Source organism: Folsomia candida, unplaced genomic scaffold (assembly GCF_002217175.1).
Source record: "Folsomia candida strain VU population unplaced genomic scaffold, ASM221717v1 Fcan01_Sc006, whole genome shotgun sequence".
NCBI classification, from domain to species: Eukaryota; Metazoa; Arthropoda; class Collembola; order Entomobryomorpha; family Isotomidae; genus Folsomia; species Folsomia candida.
Genome location: NW_019091198.1, coordinates 7923820 through 7946127, shown reverse-complemented (window position 1 = coordinate 7946127; position 22308 = coordinate 7923820). Strand labels below are relative to the sequence as shown.

General features: G+C 37.0%; 1 protein-coding gene across 5 annotated transcripts; it reads left to right on the top strand.

Annotated features, from left to right (window-relative positions):
- Positions 1-347: 347 nt before the first annotated feature.
- On the top strand, positions 348-21533 carry LOC110850639 (probable phospholipid-transporting ATPase VD). Of its 5 annotated transcripts, none has more exons than XM_035852599.1 (27): positions 348-1095; positions 9213-10126; positions 10726-11167; positions 13055-13259; positions 13365-13443; positions 13529-13605; positions 13756-13792; positions 13887-14152; positions 14243-14392; positions 14481-14594; positions 14681-14824; positions 15039-15104; positions 15250-15741; positions 15804-15882; positions 15986-16141; positions 16226-16308; positions 16405-16895; positions 16994-17351; positions 17432-17495; positions 17605-17664; positions 17747-17904; positions 17983-18058; positions 19375-19599; positions 20212-20240; positions 20327-20514; positions 20603-20737; positions 20827-21533. In XM_035852599.1, exons 2-27 carry the CDS (start codon positions 9226-9228, stop codon positions 20921-20923), a joined length of 5172 nt encoding a protein of 1723 aa, XP_035708492.1. In that variant the 5' UTR covers positions 348-1095; positions 9213-9225; the 3' UTR covers positions 20924-21533. The 5 variants fall into 5 exon arrangements, with proteins under 5 accessions (XP_035708492.1, XP_021953805.2, XP_021953803.2 ...); XM_035852600.1 differs by lacking the exon at positions 348-1095 and adding an exon at positions 2713-3271; XM_035852601.1 differs by lacking the exon at positions 348-1095 and adding an exon at positions 9116-9134.
- The last annotated feature ends 775 nt before the right edge of the window (positions 21534-22308 follow it).

The following is a 22308-nucleotide window of genomic DNA, read 5'->3' as shown; positions in this document are numbered from 1 at the left end:
AAATCTTCTAAAACTACCAAAATTAAAATTTTGATATTTTTGACCTTCTATTACGGTCAAAAAGTAGTAGCATATCAAAATAACGAATTCCGTATGCAAAATTCTCCCTACATGATCTTTCATCTTTTTGTCATTCACGGCACTGTACCCACAGGCGCGTGACATTTTGACCTAGGAGGTCAGCTGACGAACTCATTCTTACTTAAAAATTAGATGTCGATATTCGAAAACACAGCTCAAGAAAGGTTGACACGTTGGATAGTTACATACGGACGGACAAATTGATCACAATAAGTAGCTTCAGTCAGAGTTCTTCTACAGCACAGAGGAAGCAGAGGAGGAACACGTAAAGTTGATCTCGTGATTTTCCCTCTTCGCTCACAATTCAAAAGATCGGGCAGGAGAAAGCACTTCACTTTTTTGTGAACAGTGCCACACGTCGAAGAACAGAACGTTATCTTATCAAGATAAAGCTCATCTGCTCTCTACCACGGTGAGATTTCAGTATTTTAAGTGTAGTGTTGTCGGCTGAACAGGGAGTTAAATTAATCTAAATTAACTAGCGGATGGGCTATCGTAGCTAATAATAGTCTATCTGTTTTGTTCTCGTGTTGTGCGTAGGTTCTTCTTTTAAAACTTGATTTCGAACGAAACTCTTAGTGTTTATCTTGATTTCTAAAAGACTGATTAAGTGAAAGACAAAAGCTTTTTTAAATTTTGTGAGAAACATATGATTGACTATCATTTCAAACGGGGACATTTATACATATTTGTTGTAACGTTATGCATACTGTGGAGATTATCAAATGACTGTTTGAGATTACAAAGCAGTGTTCATTTTTCTTGACAAGGTATACAAAGGAGATTATTAAGCTTATCAAAAAAACTTCAACTAATTCTGAAAGCCGTCTTCCAAAAGTTCAAAATGATGTTAAAACGAGATTAATTCCAAGTATAAAACTCCGAAATAAATTTCCAAGATCAGGAAATTGCAACAGCCCTTGTCGGTCATTTCACTAGGATGAGTCATCGAGGGGCATAAGTAGTGTAGCGACTTGCACCACCACATTAATGTTGGATGTCAAACTTATTAAGGTGAGCTTACATTTTGTACATTTAACTAAATTTAAGAAAAATATTGCATCAACTACATCATCGCATCGTGGTAAACCAAGATTGACTATTTATTAGGCAATAATAGTTAATGTTCATAACTCTGTTGAGCAGATTTTGAATTATATTGTTTTGAATGTCTTGGAATATGGGAGAAGGAATGAAAAAACAAAAATTGTTTGTAAGGTGACCGCAGACAAGACATTTTCTTTTGTGTGCATCATACATATGTAGATACATATTTGTATGCGGTGAATTAATGGGTTTACGTGGATTTCATTTCATAGTGGGGTGCTGGTTTGGATGGTGTGTTTGGAATATAAAATGTACAGATATTCTAGAATCACGAAAGACAAGCGGATTTGCTAAATTTGGATGCCTTTATGAGAAGTAGAAATACCAGGTTTAGACAGATTGGTTTTAATGTTGCTGGGTATCAGGCATTAAGCGAGTAACCTAAATATGTAACTTCTTGCGAATAACGGTGTTAAAATATTAACGCTGTTGAGCTGAGGACCCAAGCCAACAACGTTATTTAGCAATGAACGAACTGGTAATCAAACCGGCTTTTATGGTCGTCAGCATATTGGTTTTAATGGCTTGTACTGTACCACTCCAACGACGGAGATGATGCTACATACTTTATGCAATTTCGTCAACCAGGTGCTCCGATTTTGTTTCGTGAGATGTAAAACTGACTTATCAAGACAAAGAAGTAAATTAGACTTGATCATTATGAACAAATTGCGCAACTGATCCTTCTGTTCAACTGCTACCGTCTTAATAGGCATATTTCGGCGTTAAAATGACTGCTGGAATATAAAAGGTGTGCCAAACTTATAATTATCCGACTCTTTTTTTCTTTGCTGTTGAACCCTCTTTTTTTCACCATCCTAAGCCAAAACTTAATTTCTCGAGGCAATGTACTTTTTGTATAAAAAGTGCTGCTGCTTCCATTTCGCAATAATAATTATGCATTCGATGCCAAGAACAAGTCTGCTCTGTATCCGTTCCAGAAAATTGCACGGTGTATTGATACGTTGAAGGGTGAAGTGATTGATGTGATATTTAATGACGATTACATCATTTGATTAGCATTGACTTAGCACCATTTCAGCAACCTTATTATATAATAGTGACAATGGGATTGCCTTTGGTATTTACGTGGGCGTGGAATTAGCGACAGTGTTTTCGCCATTGTATGTAATAATGGAAATATATCACATTGGTCGCATGCATTATGTATGCACTGCATTCCCTGAATTCACCTCATGACTGAATAGAATAGAGAACGGCACGAAAGAGTCAAATCTGTAGCCTTATTTGTCTCAACTAAATCAAAATCGCAATACAAACAGCAGAATGACTTGAATTCAATGTAACAACCGCAACAAGGAACTGTTGCTCCATTGCAAAAAGTGAATGTTGGCGACTGGCGAATATGAACGGTTAGAGAACATCTACGATATCTAGGTAGTAGGAGGTTTGTTTCTTTATTTTGCTTGAGTAGGTTTGGCTTTGGGGATGGTGTCAGTTAGTTTGGGAGAAGTGAAGTGTGGCTGATTATCAGGCCTTCTTTTCTTCTTCGGCAGTCAGTCAAGAGTCAACCGTGGCATGGTTATTATGTGTTACGACGTCGTGTAATATCATAGGTCTCTCTGTGCCAATAGCAACTCGATTACCATTTAACTAGTCATTTCTATTGTCTGCACTTCCGTCCGTCCATCCAAGTAAACCGTTTCTCTACATTTAAGAAAAATAAGTAAAGTTCTCTTCGTCGAGTTCATGTCAATTATCGCCAAGTCAATAAGGTTACTAGAAAGTGGGTTCATCCATCAATAAGAAAAATAGACTGGTTAATGTGAGCTTAAATTTGGCATGAAATATTATATTAGCTGAGGTAACTTGAGTGAGCGTGCATGTCCATCGGCGGTCATCGGACAATTGCAAAATTGGCTGGAGACTGGGTTAACAGATGGAAGATAATTGGAAATGTCTTGATGGACTGGACGACGGTGTGATGTTAAGTGATTAACCTGGTTGATAACTGACTGACTTCCTTGTTAAGTGAGAGTGCAGTACTAACGAGGGAAACATGTGACATGACAACCGACTGGAGTTTATTTTGTCATTTGGATGATCCATTATGTAATAAAAGGTAAAAGTGATTACAGATTGAATTGTACAGCTTTTTTAGAAATATGATTATCCTCATAAATGTATCTCGATTCTCTAAAGAGCTGCCTACATGCTTTAATGATTGTTGGTTAGTTAACACATAAGTAGTATTTGACACCATAAAACCATTTACAGTTTCAGACTCACCTTGAAAAGTGAGTGTGTCATTAACTCGGAAAAACTCTTCAAATATTTGGTCCCTGTGGTTGGTTGAGTGTTATGTGGAAGTGAGGTGTTGTTCTGTACGGACGACGGACGACTGAAAATCCTTGAGTTTCTCAAGTGACGTTGTTAAACCATATTCAACAGCCAAAACCTCTCGTCTCACCTTGCTTTCAGAAGACACATAATATAAAATAAACGTCCTCCTTGGATATTGCGATAATTATGAAAAACATGACATTTCTTGACATTGTATTATTCTCTCCATAATTGTGCTTTTTAAATTGATTTGCTCTGGCAATGCTATAATCCAACACGAGTAGCTAAATACGTTTATAATGAGTTTACTTGCTTTGTGAAATCACGTTTCCGGCCAGCATACTTCTTAACACTAGTCGTACTGAGGAATCCACAATCGAAGAAGGTATTATGATTTGTTATTCTTTTGTATTGATGAAAAAGACTAATAGAATATGGAATGGTTTACCTTATTTCGTCATATATAGAGGAGCATGAGTGTTGAGTGCTTTCAGAGAGATTATGATGACGACAATTCATCGGGAAATTGGCTTTTACCATTTTGTAGCTATGCTTCCGACCTTTGAATTATTCACAGCAAATGTAATAATAACCACCATTTTGGGATATTAATTAGTTCCTAGTTGGATGGTTGATACAATTATTCGTTTCCCTTTTTCAACTACTCTCCTTCTCGCATGAGCAGTTTTACCCGTGCATCCCAAAATTGAGTGTTCTTTACTCATTCATATTCACCGTCTCATCATTAATTTGCAGAAAAGTTGATACAATTCGCGTAGACTTGACTTACTTTGAGGTTGAATATATATCGTGATGATATATATCCTGATGAACGAAATTATGTATGTATAACCAAGCTACGTAATAAAGGACCTTATTTGATATTTCAGATCCTACAAACTTTATAGCATGCTGTGATGTGATGGACAAGTACAAGTTTAATTAACGTTTATTTAATTTCTACCTGTCCCTTTCTCCATTTTCGTGGAAATGTCTTTAAGAATTCATTGACGTTTAATGTCAAAGGGCCAGCAGGGTTCAATCAGTCAATATTCCACCTCGATCCTTCCTGAAATTCAGTTTTTTATCGATTCCATTGCATCATCCATCCAATTCCATTATATCATTTGTCAAATGGTATAATAGCATTTACGACGGGCATGTGATTTACGAGGTGGTGTAAGTGCTATTTACCGTGCCTTGTGCCTTTCACCTCATTTTTTTACCGGTCTGTCCCACATCAGTTTTAAGATGAGTCGCATGTATCGAATCGAATATTTTCTCCTTGCAATAATAACGCTCCATGGGAGATAAATAGACAAATAGACACACTCGGAACAGAGGAGCAGTAGAACAACTTTTAATTGTTCCTCCGTTTGTGTGACACCGTTAAAGAATAAACTATGGAACTGCTCTGTCGAGGTACAATAAACAAACGTGTCGAGGTGGAACAGCCAATTTTATGTTCCAATCATAATTATTATGCTTCTCCAGACGACTGTTTCTCTTTATTTCATGAGTGAAGGGTAAAAACTGGATTCCTGGAATTTCTCGGTCGAAACTAGATAACCTAAAAACGAAGTAGTTTTATATACACACATGCAAAACACTTGGATCAATATAGTGGAAATTATTAGCATGGAAAACTATGCAGAACTACACCTATTGCTAAGTTTGTAATTTTAACGCGTGTTCATTATACGCCCATGACATGCTTCCTCGAAATTTGTGCTGTTTATTTACGTTTTATCATCATAATAATTGAATACAATAAAATTGCTGCTATTGATAGAAATGGACATATTTATATAAAACATTGCATGTCCTTATATAAGAATGTCCATCCCCGAAAAAAATAAAGCCAGCTTTTGTTGTTTTATTCCGGGCAACTTTGCCGTGATTTTTTTTCTAGTAGTAGTAAATGATTGTCCCTGATACAGTCAGTACCACTTTGCAGCGCACGTTTACGTTTAGAAGTAATAAGGACAAACTCTAGTACGACACACGTCATTGCCGTTGCTAGGAAAAATCTAGGATATTAAATGTGAAACCCAAGCTCTGCTACGACTAAAGCATGACGACGGCTCAAAATCACCTTCTAATCGAGAGCAATAACCATGTGAAATGGGGGCGAATTCAATTCCCTTCATTTGTCAAACTTACTCTGTGTGTCTAGCTCTCTGTGTATATAGCTCTGCTCTGCTCAATGCAAACAATGGCTGACCTTCAATTTTAACATTTCAAATTGAGTTACAATTTATTAATGTTACATCTCAACTCCCTGTCAAGACTCACGAATGAACATTTATGAATAACCCAGTTTTGTCTGCACTGTGCCAGTACATATGGCGAGCTGGATGCTCATAGAATGGATTCTTTTTCATGCCAAAATGCCAATTCGAAAGAAAAGAATAGTGCTCATGCCATGCTTTCTTTTTTATAAAAGTACATACATATATTTGACCTCAACGTTATGTTAAAGGTTTAGCCGCTGTTTAGAATTGTTGAGAGCTGAGCATTATATTTGTCGACATTGAGGTTTTTCCCTTTCAACAGCATCTTAACAATCTTTTCTACTCGATTGTTTATACTCAACGGCTAGTTGTGTTAGGTACATATATAAATAAGCAAAATAATTCTCTCAATAAAAAATTACAACATTTACTTACTGCTGCACAGAAGGACAAATTGTGATGGAATTATACTCTGCAGAGAAACAACAACGTCGGCAGATTTGCATATTCTAAATCAGAACGTTGAAACATTCATCAGAGTTCAGTGGTATGGATGTCGATGAATAAAAATGATTTCATGGAATAAAATGTAACACAGATTTACTTATCCTGCTCGTTTCATGAAATAGGATTATGATTCATTCATGAAACAGTATCGTTCTGTTTTTATTATTTATTTATCAGAGTTCCATGAATACATATGTGATTGACTTTGATGATGGTATTGATGGTATTAGTAACATTTTTGGAAAAGCGAGAGTTGTTTTCCTTTGAGGGTGTGTGATGTGATGTGATATGATGTATTTAACATGCATACATTAGTCTATCATGAATTTGTTGAATATACGTTCATGGAAAATGACGAAACAATTATTGGTCGTTGGGTTGGTTCATAATTGAATTTGTCTGTCAAAAGAATTTTAAAATGTTAATAAACAAAAAAGTGGATTGAGTTTATAACGCTGCATGGAATGGAATTTATATAGCTGATGAAATTTAACAAGTGAGCTCTCTCTCTCTATTTGCTTATCTACTTACGTGTCCAATTTTTGACGCTATTAGTGTGAATTAGTGAATTGATATTGCCAGCAATTTTTTATCCATGATGACGGACATAGTCCGAGCTAACGAAGCCCAACCTTTGGGAACAATTATACTATGACTCTTCAAGAACAGAACAGAACGAGTAGTTGCAATTTGCATGTAGGTCCTATTTAGTGGAGTGCAGGTGGTAGTTTTTTAAGTATATTTAAATATTTGCTCAAATAATTCAATTAAATGGACTTGAGTTTTTATATACATAACACGTCCATTTTTATCAATTGATTTTTCTGCAATTATCAATTATTATTGTCGAGTGCCAAGAAATTTTTGTGTGCACACGTGGTCGGACTTGTTTTTGCATACTTATTCACATATCTCCATCCAGTCAGTAAGTGTCTAGTTTACAAGTTTGTATCATTCATGTTCTTCGAACCATGAAAAATTTCCTCGAATGAATAAAATCGGTATATTCCAGAGAAGAGTTGAAACATTGACTTGTCTGACATATTATCTTTTATTTACTTGTTCAATTTTGAAGGCCCAAACTGTTGGTTGTGTACACGAATTATGTATTAGCTAGCTGGATATTGCTGACGTGCTGTTTCTTGTGAGTTACTACATAGTTGATAATATTTTGCACATCATCTCGACATTGCACACACTAGGCAAACCATACACTTGAAAACTGACGTGGGCATACATGTATGTACAAGAGTGGCTGACAAATAAGTCAGTAAAGCTATCTCACAACTCACTTACCAAGAGAGAAGACAAGATTATTACCAAGTTTCATTGAATATGCAGTTCCATGCAGAAAATGCTTTTAACAACGTATCATTTCGAGATTTGGATTAGAGCAGCGAGCTCATTGCGAACCTTTTCGTCCATAAAATTGTCAAGTTGGTTCGTTGTTATCACATTAATAGCTTCTGATTGCTTTACTTTAGTTGAATAGAATACCGAATCAAGGTTTATGTCATATTATTAAATATGTGTAATAAAAAATGAAAATGCTGCTGTCAAAGACAACCTTATAATAGTTAGCCCATTATCATCATCACAGTAGCGCGTGTGTGTGTGTGGGAGTCATTCCATTTGAATGTGTTCATACAGAAGCAGTAGATAAATAAGAAGGAAATATTTATGATACTTGAATTATTTGACTAATCAAATAATTACAATACAAATTACAATTACAATTACAATACATTGTCTCGTTTGTCATTTGCTACACGGGAGGAAATCAATCCATCACTTATAAAAATAAGCAGTTAAAAGTATTTTATATCCTTTTCTTTGATCCTGTAAATTAATGATCCATTTAGGGTGGAGAAGATGAATGGATATTGTTGATATGATAGCTGTTAGTTGACGTTGTTTAGTAATAAATGAGGAAACATTTAAGTCAATTTGCATTTAGTTTGTCCTTGCTGTACTTGACGTATGTAAATTGACGTAAAAATATTTAAATTGCATTGAACAGCTAATAAAGTGATCATCCTGTAACATTTGTTGAAATTTAGTCTTCTGACTACTATTCTATACTCAAGTACATGGGTGGCACTCGTAGTGCAAGTGGGTAATTATTTTCAATAAATCTGGAAACAATATTTACTTCTAAAGTTACAAGTGCAATTATTATAGTTTCAAATTAATTGCAAAGTCCAGTAAGGCAAAAAATATATATTTCTAAACTAGCAAATCATATCGAGTGAATGAGTACACAATAGTTACAATAGATTTCATTATTAATGCAGATATTTAGTTTGCATGGAAGTTGCTCTATTTTGACACGTTGCACACAGATTTTATGCGGTTAAACTACTGCATATTGTCGGTTATTGATACTTCACTGACTTAAAAAGCGTATTTTTGCACGTAGATTTTTATATCATTTAATTATTTGAATCAGGGTTTACCCCCTGCTTCATGTCATATTTTTATGATTGACGAGGAGATGAAATTGAGAGATGTATATGCATACACTGATTGGTATCATATAAAAAAAGTAAAAACCATTTCTCATCGTCATGTGGTGTAGCTGAAAGGTAATAAAAATAATGTGATGGTGATGGTTTTTGGCTAATAAGTGTTTAAGTTGGCGGAGATAATATTAGCAATATTGGCATTGCATCGTAGCTAGTCAGTCAGGACAGTCAGGAGTGGATGAAGAATGGGCAGGGTGCAGATGAGGCATCAGGGAATAGGCAAGATTGTATTTTGTGGTAGAGTGTAAGTAAACAGAGTAATCTAATCGGATGTATTGAGGTTTAGTAATTTGCGCTGCCAATGGTAAAGCTCATAATACAAAACCTTTCACTGCCTGCCTGACTGAAGGCCAGGATTACGATGATGATGATGATGGTGATGATAGAAAACTTTGCGTGTTTCCCATTTAAATGTAAATGGTTATGTTATCTCTCGTTTTTCTTTTTACTGCAGATGAGTATTGAGGATGTCCACAACAAAGGATCACTCAGCAGCAGTCGAACAGTGCACAACAACAACGTATGTGTTCCCACCACCCCAAGATTTACCTCTCTCCGATATCGACGCAGAGCTTCAGGTGTCCACCAGGCTTCCCGTGACAGCTGTGGCCGGAATGCCCGGATCTTCGTCTCAGAGGAAAATGTCGGGGTCTGGCGGCTCAGTCACAGTGGGCAGTGGGGCTTCGCCAACGAGACACTCAACAACCACTGGCGGTGTCGGTCGAGCCGTCTCACCGCCTCTTCGACCCAGAAAAGCATCCCTCCTCAAAACCTCATCCGTGGGACTGGGCACTTCTACCTTTGGGACGGAGGGCGAAAAACACAGAACACAAAGTGGTGTAGGTGGTGGCCAGGATTACAGTGCTACCACTACTACACCGTCAACGGCGAGCAGTCTCTCAAACATTAAGGACGCGTCGTGTAGTGGTCATCGTGTGGGGCAAGTCTCAATAGTTCCCAATACGACCACTACGACGAAAAGCGTGGGAGGAGTTGTAATAAATAGTAGTGCTGGAACCAGTTGTGGTGGAACTGTGGGTGTGGGGACAGGAGTGCAACCGAAAATCAGGCCGAAATCTGCTTTGAAAGGCCATATTCGCAGTGCTAGTCATGGAGGTGTAATTCAACCCGGCAGGGGGTTTGACATGGCAACGGGTGATGCCGTCGTCACAAAGGCATCCGTTTTAAACAAGGGTCATACCCGTGCTGCTTCACATGGTCAAATTGCCGAAGATCCTCCTCAAGGGCTCAAGTCACACAACAGAGCTCCTTCCAAGACAGACTTCATTTTGCCACCCGGACACAAAGAAAGACTGAACTCCACAACGATGCCAAAAGAAATGCATTGGAGGGGGCATTCTAGGAACGGTAAGGTTACGTTAGGTGATAAGGTCGTGATAAGTTTGGCAGTTGAATACTATTTACACGAGGAAGGTAGAAAAATGAAACACAAAAGTATGCAGAAACCGGATAAACACAAACAAATATTCTGCTTTTAGTCCAAAATCAAATTAGCAAATATTCACTTGTCCCTGCCTTATCATTTGATAAGTACGCCACCAATTGTCAGAATAAAGGTTACATTATTTATAATATTATATTGTTCATGACACAAAGCAAGGGAAACTGGTGGACGTTACGTGCATGCGTGGGGGGTGTCGATAGTGAGACAATGTTTCAGTGATTGTCACATTTGAACATTTCAGAGATATGTAATATTACGTTATGCAGAGACAAAAACAGGCACAACTTTACAATGGGATTGACATTCCCAATCCGAGAAATCTAGAGACCCATTTTTGTTTATTAAAACAGAAATCAGAGGACGCTATGGAATGTAGAAATTTTAATATATGTATGTATGTAGAACCGACTCGTGTAAATCGTATAATATAACCACCTCCAAACCACTTCCTATTTTAGGATTATTTACGTACAAGTCTAATTTTCAATTAATAAATTACCAGCATCGAGGTCAGAGTCCATCTACACTTTGAGACAGCAGAAAATCCCCATGATGAACAAAATATTATTCTGGAAGCGGACTGAGGTTGAGAACCCCAGAGTCAGAATTGTCGTACCGAATCACACTGTTCCCGACACTCTGCCAGACGGGGTTCATCCCAATGGAAATTATCCAAATAATCGAATTAGAACGACAAAATATACAATCATATCCTTTCTTCCAAAAAATCTTTTTGAACAGTTTCATCGTTTCGCAAACCTATATTTTATATCAATCGTTCTTCTTAATTGGATTCCATCCATCAGTGCATTTGGGAAAGAAATCGCAATGTTACCTGTGATGTTTGTATTGGGCGTGACAGCCATTAAGGACTTATTTGAAGATAGAAGACGCTATAATAGTGATAAGAGGATCAACAACTCTACATGTCGAGTCTGGCACAGGTAAAGAATTTTTTGTAAAAAACTTATTCAATATGATTAAGGAAATTAATATGGAACCAATTCAACATTTCTATCAATCCCTACAACTTGTGCCTTATCCTTAATATGCCATATGCAATTCAATCATCATTGCATTTTTGCGAATCAAGTAATGAATAACTCTGCTCTCAGTAATCTGTAGAATTCGGGAAGTCTTGCTTAATAAGCAGAGGGAAATGTGTCAAGGTGAAAGTTGCGATTCACTTTTGTGAGTTCATTCTTCTAGAGAAAAGTTATACTTTCACTCCTCTCGCTAATTAAAATTTGTGCATCGCTGCCCTGATAGTTTAATCCGTTTTCGTTTTTAATCAGCAAAAAATTTGGTAACTTGTAAGACTAACTTAAATAATTGGGTGGGTGCGCTCATTCTCCACTTAATTTTCATTGAAAATTGTTCGCCAAATAGTTTATTTAATTAGCTAATTAAATAAATTGTATAACTTGTTTCATTACATTGACGCATTGAAATGCGACGTACGTACTACATATGTCACGTCCACGTTTTTTATTGCACATTGTCAGCAGCACTTGACCCTGCATCGTCACTCACATGTTATGTTATCATACGATAAATGTGTTTGCTTAATTCGTGGATTCATGGTTGTAATAAAAATTGAGTTGGGGTACAAAACCTTATCACTTCGAGCAGGATGTCGGATTTCCAAGTTTTCAAAGCCAAGCAAAGCCACCTACCTACAAAAATCTACGCCACATAAATTAGGATGCATATATAAAATATATACACACACTTATATATACGCGTTGAGTGTAGACCATTATCATCGCCAATTTTTAAGCTTGAGTTAGGAGGAGACTCAAATTATCGCAAATATGTCAGGTTTGCACATCGTTTGGAAGAATTGGTCAACCAGTTCAGTGTTACCTGCATGAATTACACTCCACAAACATCATGAATATTTAAGGTTTATCTTAGCCCCTGCTGATACTCGTCGTTCAGACAGTTATGCAAGTTGGAGAAGAATAAAGAAAGGGCAGCATTGTCAATGTCGTTTATGCGTTCACAACTAGCTTACAACTTGGAAATACGGTCGCCACGTTTGGCGGTGGTCTGGTGTACGTACATGTGTATTATTGTGCATATGCTGTTTTGTGATGAACTTCAGTCAGTTTAGCTTTTTGTGCGGTTTGGTTAGTATGAAAAGGCGGAATTTTCGGGACAATGGAAATGGAAAATTTGGTGCTATCGAATTTGTAATCTACTACTAAATACTTGTGTGCACATGAATTTTGCATAGCTTTCATCGACACGTAGCCACCGCTTTCTTTTGCCTCTCAATACGGTGACAATAAAATGGCAAGGGTTCTTCTGGAATGTTTATTACCTTTGTGGGCTGACATTGATTTTCACAGAGTGTGCTATATAATGTTCTCGCAGTCAGCTCGTGTTGATGTTATTTTTTATACGTTTTATATATTTACAAGGATTGTTGTGCTTAATGCGAGAACGTAATGGATATGTTGTTGAGTTGGTTGTAAGACGAGTTGTAAATATTAAAACAAGAATATAAAGAGATAAATGACATTGACATGCATAGCATAACAATGACACTCACGGACTCCACACTGAGTGAGCGCACTCAAACTGACACACGCTCACTCTCTTCCTTTCTTTCCATACATATTCTGGAGATGGAAAATTCCTTTTATTAAACTAAACACGCATATTTATGTGTGCATATTATAAGGTGTCATTTTTGGTGACAGCCAACCATCACAAGTTAATTTATTAAATTGGATTAATATATAATTCGATAGTCTGTTAAATTGATATCACTTTCCTTCCACTTTCGAGGCTGACTGATAGCTAAAACTTTCTCCTCCTTCCAGGCATGAAAACCGGTGGGAGAGTGTCAAATGGAAAGATATTCGAGTTGGAGATGTAGTCCACCTCAGCTGTAACGAGGTTATCCCTGCGGATATTTTAGTCCTGAAAACAAGCGACCCGAACGGATTGTGCTACATTGAGACTATGAATTTGGACGGTGAAAGCAACCTGAAGCCACGGGAGGTTGTTCGAGGTTTCACTAATAAAGTGAGTCCTGGTGATGGATGGCGATAACAATAATGATGCCATTTTACTGCCAGCAGTATCAAATGTTTTTAATGACTACATTTCTGCCCTACTTCCCAATTTCAGCATGCTGCTTTTGATGTCAACAAATTCAACAGCAAAGTCGAAGTTGGGCTTCCGACGACTAAAATCTATCATTTCAATGGTAAGTATTTTCCCTTTTGATGCTGTATGGAATGAAAAATTATGAAAAAATCCGAAGAAATGAACGATCATTTTTAAAATTTTAGGTAAAATGATCCATCCAGATACACAGCAAGTGCCCGTTACTAAAGAAAACCTTCTCCTTCGAGATTGCTGTCTTAAGGTGGGTAACCCATATCTTATACAAACGTATTAATACAAGATCTGTAGTTTATATCCGTTGTTTATTTTCATAAGTTACAATTTAATAATCAGTTTTTATCAGAGGGATAATTTGCTCCTCTATTTGACAAGATTTTTTTTACATTAATAGAATACAGACTATGTTGAAGGACTTGTTGTATATGCTGGTAAGTTTATTTACTTTCTCCCTATCCATTTGCCTCAATAATTTTTACGGTATTTTTACTTATTTACATATACAATTTACTCTTTACTTGTTAGGGCGCGACACTAAAGCCATGTTGAACAATGGGGGTCCTCGTCATAAAAGGACTGGATTGGAAAAACTCATGAATTTAGAAGTCGTTTGGTGCGTTGTGATCTTGGCAGTGCTTTGTATTGTTGGTGCCACTGGTTCAGCCCTCTGGCTGTCTACCTTTGATGAACTCGGGGTGCCTTTCATAATTGAAACCGAAGATACAAAGGAACCGGGGGTCGTTTGGACCAAGATTTTTACAAATTTTCTGACATTCATTATCATTCTACAGGTGTGTCAAACATATATATTTACTATTTATTAGCCCTTAGTTCAAGTGAATGTAGGTTCTCATATACATTTTTCTCATTGTATGTGACAGGTCATGATACCATTGTCACTGTACGTGACTATTGAGCTAACCAAGTTAATGCAAATTTATCACATTCAAAACGATATTGAGTTATTTGATCCGGAAACAAATAAACGGATAGAATGTCGAGCTATGAATATTCCAGAAGATTTGGGACAGGTTGGTTATTAAACTAGAAAGCTATGATAACAAGAAATATAAGTTTATAGGGAATGTAAATGAAATAATTGATTTATTTATTTTACAGATTCAGTATATATTTTCGGACAAAACTGGTACTTTAACGGAAAATAAAATGATATTCCGAAGGTGCGCTATTGGAGCCATTGACTATAATCATACCGAAATGCCGGATGAATCTGTAAGTTATTATGACACAATTATAGTGTAATTTTATTGGATTAAGTACTTCTATTCTCTAAAACACATAAATTTTTATTATCCCAGTCGTTTCGGGACAGACCAAATCTATTCCCGTCTCTGAAAGTGAACCCAACATTATACGAGTTGTTTGGGCAATGGAATATTCAGATTTCAGTCGAGTCTGGAAATTTGCAAGAAGGATACTCGGAGAAAGCAGAGAAAATCCGAGTAAGTACGGTTTAATATAACAATTAAAAAGGAGTTTTAAATGAAGTTAAAAGTGCAAGTAGTATATATAGTAGACAGCGTAAACAAAAGCTGGGTTTCCGAGCTTTAGAGTCATACCCAATCATTTTCAAGTTTACAAGAGTTGTATTAATCGTTTTAACAATTTTATGTTGGAGGTCATTGCCGATTTACTAAATTTTTCCAATGTTTTCAGGAGTTCTTTCTCATACTTGCTATTTGCAACACAGTAGTTGTCGCAAAGCATCCCCACGTTGACAAAGTAAGTACTTGTTTTACTCTTCTATGTTAACGGATTCCGCATTAAACTATTGTAACAGGATGTTAATATCGAAAACCATTACTATACCCTCGACAGTTTTGTATTATGGCCCCATTTAAAAAATCATATCGTTTATATAAACTAGATGAACGATCATGGAGATGTTGAGGAACCGGATGGAGAAGTTGCTGCTCACAGATTATCTGTAATTCGGGAATCCATGGATTCGTCTTTAGCTGGCTCCATCAACAATACTTCCTTTACTTCTCAATCATTTACTGACTTCCAATCGTCGAATCCTGAAAGTCGTCAGGACTCGCTTCGAAGCGATTCTTTGCAAACAAATATATGTACAAACGATTTAGTGATTCCAAACCAAGTACAAGGTGTTAGGCGACCTAGTAGACATTTGATGCTCAAGCCAGACACTAGACCACTTTCTCCCATTTCCTCATCCAATGAAACTACTCCAACCGAGTCACCAGCTCAAAGACCTCGATTTTTAACGTTTCAAAATGTTTTATCCAAAAAGTTGAGCAAAACTCTACTCCTAAATAACTCATCTGCCGCACCCACTAATACGCCTTCCCCGATGGAGCCAAAACCAATATTCGAAGCTGAAAGTCCAGATGAACTGGTAAATGGCAATTTGTTCTTATTTAATGTTAATGGCGAATTTTAATCTAAAATTGTTTGTAGGCACTCGTTGAAGCTGCGTATTTATACAACTGTCGGTTAATTAAACGATCTCCACAATCTCTTACTGTGATGATGCCAGGTATTTTATTTATATAAAACATTCACGAATCGCATCTCATCTCATTATGTTGTCCATTATATTGGAATTCACTAACGTGCCGTGTGTATTTCTGACGGAATAGGTGATGGGCCGGTGAAATATGAAATATTACACACATTCCCTTTTGACTCTGTGAGGAAGCGAATGTCATTAGTTGTACGGCATCCTCAAACAAATCAAATTATCATGTACTGCAAAGGGGCTGACACTGCTATATTTTCTAAACTTAAGCGAATTGGTAGGGAATATTAAATATCATTTTTGATTCACCATCTACTTATGCACACATGTTTGTAATATTAATTTATAATTAATCTTGTAGATGTTATACAGACAGAGTTGGCTAATCGAACGCAAACTCAGATTGACAATTATGCTCGTGAAGGTCTTCGCACATTAGTCATGGTATGTCTTCTTACGCTATTTCGTCGATTTTTACAAATCTGTTTTAGGGAAAATTACTTAAATGTTTTACTTACTTCGTGTTATCTTAAATTATAGGCCAAACGAGTCCTTAGTGAAAATGAGTACAGAGATTGGCTAATTAAATTTCATCAGGCTGAACTGGATCTTAATCACAGGGACGAACTTTTATCTGAAGCTTATAGTGCAATGGAAAACAACATGGAGTTGGTTGGAGCAACTGGAATAGAAGACAGACTTCAGGATAGGGTGCCAGAAACTATTGAAGCGTTGAGAAATGCCGGAATCGTCGTATGGGTTTTAACTGGCGACAAGCAAGAAACGGCAGTGAATATTGCATACTCGTGTAAACTCTTTACCTCCAACATGGATATTGTCATACTCAATTCAAGAAGTAAGGACCAAGCAGAAAGCTCTATTTTATTTTATCTCAATGAAATCGAGAAAATAAGAACTGGAGAGAATGCTTCTTCGGAAGCAAGTAACTCGGTACATCGTCGTCCCTCAGAATTGTGCTCTCCTTTGACAAATAAAGAGCGTGCATTAGTTGTAGATGGGAAAACACTCACGTAAGTACTCGTTATACCAACATTGATTTTTTAACCCTTGCAAATTAAGTTTTTATAATATTTTTGTAAATTAATTATTTCTTGTATTATTTGTACAGATATATTTTAGACCATAAAACTCAACTCATTACCAAATTTTTAAGTTTAACGAAGCATTGTTCATCGGTACTTTGTTGTCGCGCGACTCCTCTACAGAAAGCGTTCATAGTTACCAGCGTGAAAGAACAGCTAGGGATGAGGACACTTGCCATTGGAGACGGAGCCAATGACGTGTCGATGATTCAGAGAGCCGACGTAGGAATTGGCATATCGGGAAAGGAAGGGATGCAAGCCGTTATGGCGTCTGATTTCGCTATTTCAAAGTTTAAGTATTTGGAACGCCTTTTACTCGTACATGGTCACTGGTGCTATGACCGGCTAGCAAGAATGATATTGTATTTTTTCTACAAAAATGCCGTAAGCCTTACACGTCCTTCCATTATTACATTTTTTACGGAAGTTAAAATGACAAGAGTTGATTTATTTTGATCCTATAGGCGTTCGTGTTTGTGATTTTTTGGTATCAATTACTGAATGGTTGGTCCGGTTCTGTGATGATAGGTAAGATTTATTTGTTAGATTTATTTCACAATTACTTGATACATAAATAAGCAAAAATGGATGAAATAATAATAACAACCTGTATTTATTTATTCAAATCAAATTGTAGATCAAATGTACCTGATGGTGTTTAATTTATTTTTTACTGCCCTGCCCCCAATGGCAATTGGTAAGCAATTTTAGTGTAAAGTGGAATGCAGTTTTGTTTTATATGAAAATAATTGAGTTCTAATCATTCTCTATGATATTAGGCATATACGATCAAGACTGTCCTGCAGACCTTTTACTTGCTTGTCCCAAATTATATGGACAAGGAAGACTCCAGAAAGTTCATCAGGCTCATTCATTTTGGCTAAATATGCTGGACTCATTATATCAGAGCGTTGTAATTTTCTTCATGTCATATGGGGTAAGTCGAGCTTGACGGGATCTTTATCTTGATAAATTTCCAGTAAAATGTAATCTAAATACAATGTTTAAATCGTAGGCTTACAGCGGCTCAGATGTTGGTATGTTTGAATTTGGGACAACTATTGTGGTATCCTGCATGTTTACCATGTTGGGTTAGTTCACATTTTTATTACAATAATCTCCTTCTCTCTTGAATATTGCACCGTACAAAAAATATGTATAAAACTGGTGATATACAATTAATTATCAATCGTTAGGACCAAGGTTGATTCCAACCCCATAGAATTTTTTCATAAACAAGTTGACTTTGATCATCGTCTCATTATCGAAGAACTTGCAGTTAGTAGATTTATTCAAACAGATTGGATGGCTTTGATTCTTCTTTACTTGTCCTGCTGGGTACTTGTAGGGAGGGTCTTTTGACACGAAACTCTGGCGAAGTTTGAGCAGATGGGCAAACATGTTGCACACGTGGAGGTGAGCCTCATTCTTCTCTAAATCGGCGAGGGGACAAGATCCGAGGGGGATTAGCTCCCAAGGCAGTGATCCTGACTTGTTGGAATATTGGGTCACTGTGTCATTGGTGTTGGTGGGTAAGTGTAGGTTGTATCCTGAGATCGTCTTTCCAAAGTAGTTGATGTGTGGATTTGAGACGACATAGAGAGCACCGACTTCATCTTTTGTGACCATCGACGCCAGCCCTTCATAACCTTGTCGTTTTATTCCAAATGGGTAAGAAATGGATGCCCTTTCCGCCTCATCATCAATCACACTCGAAACTGACAAATTCACCCCCCATTTATCCATCTCTTCAATCACCTCCTTCTCAGCCCCATTCGGCAAGTTGACCATCTTGTTCAGATATCGAATTTGGATGGTTGTGTTGGGCTCAATCAACTTTCTCATCAACGTAACAGACTAGATTAAGAAATTGAGGACAATTAGCAATTATCATTCATTATTATTATTACAAATTGCAATACTAAATACTTGCCTGCCAGGCAGAGAATACTTTAGTCGCCTCCTCTTCTGTTTCAAAGTCACATAGCATCCTGACTTCTTTTCGGGTGGGGGTGGGACAATGGTTCGTTTCCTGTGCAGCAACATATTCTGGCCAAGGATTGTTGGGACTACGTGATATCTGGTTCTTCAAGCACGTTACTGCTCGTTCCCTTTTCATGGTCTCACTTTCATACACAAAAAGCGCCATAACATGAAATATCACGATCTCATCTTTGTTGCTATTATCGGTGTATTCTGCTATCACAAATCTACTCTTCGGCCCCTTGTCGTTTGAGCAGCGTGGTTCAGCTTCGGAAGCAAGCGTCCCTTGGTAAGAGAAGCATTCTAAATTTAAAAAATTACATGAATTAGCACTTGTATGTACTATTATTATTAGTACTACTCGTTGTCGTACCAGGAGTGATACAAATGTTGAAATCTCTGGTTCTTTTGTCATCTCCCACAGAAACAACTAGAGAAGAGTGTGACCATGAACCTCCAGCCACCTTCCACTTTAGAGTCATATTCGTCTCCTCGATTGGAACTCCACCCGGTTGTGCTTTAATGAAATTAAGGGATCGTTCCCGTTCTTGCTGGGTCAATGGCTTCTCCACTTTTGCAACGATACCTTCTGGAGTGGAAGGAGTGCAAAAAAAGGGGTCGGAATTGATTTCTTCCTCAACCACTTGTGGTCTGGCCAGCTCATAAAACTTTTTCTTTATTTTTTCTACTCCTTGATCTATAAAAAAGATGAAAAATATCATCAGTAACATGTAGTAATTTTAGTATTTAAAAAATATGATCACCTTGCTTGACCGTCTTCTTCTGTGTAGTCTTTAGCACTTGACCGGGTGCACACCATTCTGCGTGAGTTGTTCTTAATTGAACACACTGCCGGTTAATAAGGTAGCGGTGCTCAATCGTCGACACTTCCTTCTCAACGGGCAGCATTGTCCAAACTTTGACATCTTCAACTTTCCTCTGTTTTTGAGGTGGCTCAACAGCAGAAGAGGAAGACGAACCGGCAGTAGGAGAAACTATAATAAGTGAAAGTTAGCAAAAAAATACAATTAAACATAAGAGGTTTAGTGTTTACCTGTATTCTCGTCACCCACCGACTTCTTATCCTTTGGGGGAATACTTTTCTTGGGTGCCATAACGAGAGAGGATGAGAAGAATTTGGTGAATATAAGTAAAATAACTGGGAGGAAGAGGGGAATGATGAGGTCTAGTCGTATATCCCATCCGATTTGAATTATTTAACACAGTGGGGAACCCTGATATTTTTCCTTATATTTTTTAGTTCACATGGCCATAGAAGCAAAGTCTTGGGTACGTCATTTTGCTAACATTTTAATGCATAGTTATTGACTGTAGCAAGTATTGTACCATATGAATTACTGTGCTTATTGTTTCAGACGATAATTCACGTTTTGTCCATTGTGGCGTCTATTTTGGTTTTTTATGGATTTGCGTTCATTTATAATACGGTTTGCATCAACTGTTTGGGGTTCGAGAATCCATTTTGGGTTATCCATGAGCTAATTACATCACCAGTACACTGGTTAATTGTTACCGTCACCACGGTTCTCGCAGTGCTACCAAGGTTCGTTTCATCTCCTATTTTATTAACTTTTTCAGAAAAAACAACGATTTGTTACAACTGCCTTAAAACACTAATTAAAAACTCTTAGGTTAATCGTGCGATGCTTAGAAAACTCATTATTTCCATCGGATGTTTCACAAGCTTTGCTTGCGGCTAAGCAAGCAAGTACACAAAATGAAGAATACTTTGTGTCTCGATCCTCCTCGTCATCATCAATTATCAAGTAATACATCAAATTAAATACTTGCTTATTAACTTGGGTCGCATGCATAGAATAAATAATTACATAACATACAATATTTGTATTTGCAGAAACCGCATGTCTTGGTTTTGCTTCCGCAAAAGACGGAGTGGAGTCTCAGAGGCCCGAAACACAGCGATCCCTTCCGTCTCAGCAGTGTCCTCATGACATCAGCCTTCAGTTAATTCGACGACTCATAGAGTAATCTCCATGTTTTCTGTTTCATATTTCTGTTAGTAGACCATGAAGCTATTTTTATTGATAACACAAAGATAACTAACCATGTGTGCTGAATTGAATTTTATTATTATCCGTGATAATCACTCACACAATGAAAGATTTGTACTCCTCGTCAGGTAAAACAATCAAGCAGAAGATATTGTATATGTAATCTGTAGCATTCCAACATTTATTATGTAATAGTATTAGTAGGGACACACTCAGGTAGATACATAATGTATGTACGACGAGATATATGATACGGTCTTTCAACATTTGTCTATTGTTTACTACTTACGCCACCGCCACATTTGCATGTAGAATTCCATGATTGTGAATCGCCTTTTATATTTTTACTTAACGCGATTGTCGGACCATTTGCTATTGGTCTCCAATTCCGAGTTGGTACTCCTATGTGTAATACATCTAAAAAAAAGAATCCATATATACATAAACGTGTACAACTATTGCAAAACTGACATTTTAAATTATTTTAAACGAAAGTTAGAAAAACTTAAAAAAATCAGCTTTATTGACAAAATAAAATTTCTGTCAATTATCTGATTGTGTTTGTCTCGTTTCAATTTTTTCACATATTACTTCATACCTTGTAAGTCTGACCGATATTTTGGACTGTGGTTACATTTTTGCTGTGACCATTTTATAACGTACAACGTTGAATGTGTGAGATCACATTTTCTCCAAAACTGCACAGTAAATATTTAAGATGATTTCTGAAACCATGTTTGCTTGTGAAACAAGTTGTATTGACAAATCCTTGCGGAAATTGGACCATTTCCATCCTTCCCTGGGCAATTTGAAAACAATTTGAAAAAGTAAAACAATCCCAAATTTTTTCCAAATACTGGCTTTTTGGCTAAACTAATAATGTCAGAAATTGTTAAAGAATAATAGCCGCCTCCTCTGACACAACCACACAAAAGATATTTCATTCAGTACTAGATGAAGTCCTAGATGATGATTATGTCGTGCTCATATTGCAAAAAATTGATAAAGTTGAGAAAGGAAATATGAAACTTTTTTGAGGTTTTTCCACGACACCAACACAATACTTTGTCATTGCTTTCATTAAATACACACATCTCGAGAATGAAAAGAAACCTTTTTTCGGCACTGCGAAGGAGTTAGAGCGTTCCCTCCTTCATATTGCGTATCCTCTCTGATAACAAAGTTGTCCTCCATAATGCACGTCCTCCGTCCGCCGAAAAAATAAATTCGCTCCGACGTTGTTTGTCCCCTCCAGAGAACGATTTATGCTCTCCAAAGGACGGGATAAGGAGGACACATACTTTTTGTTGGACTCCGAATGCTAC

Excerpts from the sequence above, each read along its gene's own strand:
- LOC110850639 (XM_035852599.1), top strand. The coding sequence starts at position 9,226 with ATGTCCACAACAAAGGATCACTCAGCAGCAGTCGAACAGTGCACAACA. Across the intron at positions 10,127-10,725 it reads GAGGGGGCATTCTAGGAACG|CATCGAGGTCAGAGTCCATC; the intron begins GTAAGGTTACGT and ends ATAAATTACCAG. Across the intron at positions 20,241-20,326 it reads CCATAGAAGCAAAGTCTTGG|ACGATAATTCACGTTTTGTC; the intron begins GTACGTCATTTT and ends TTATTGTTTCAG.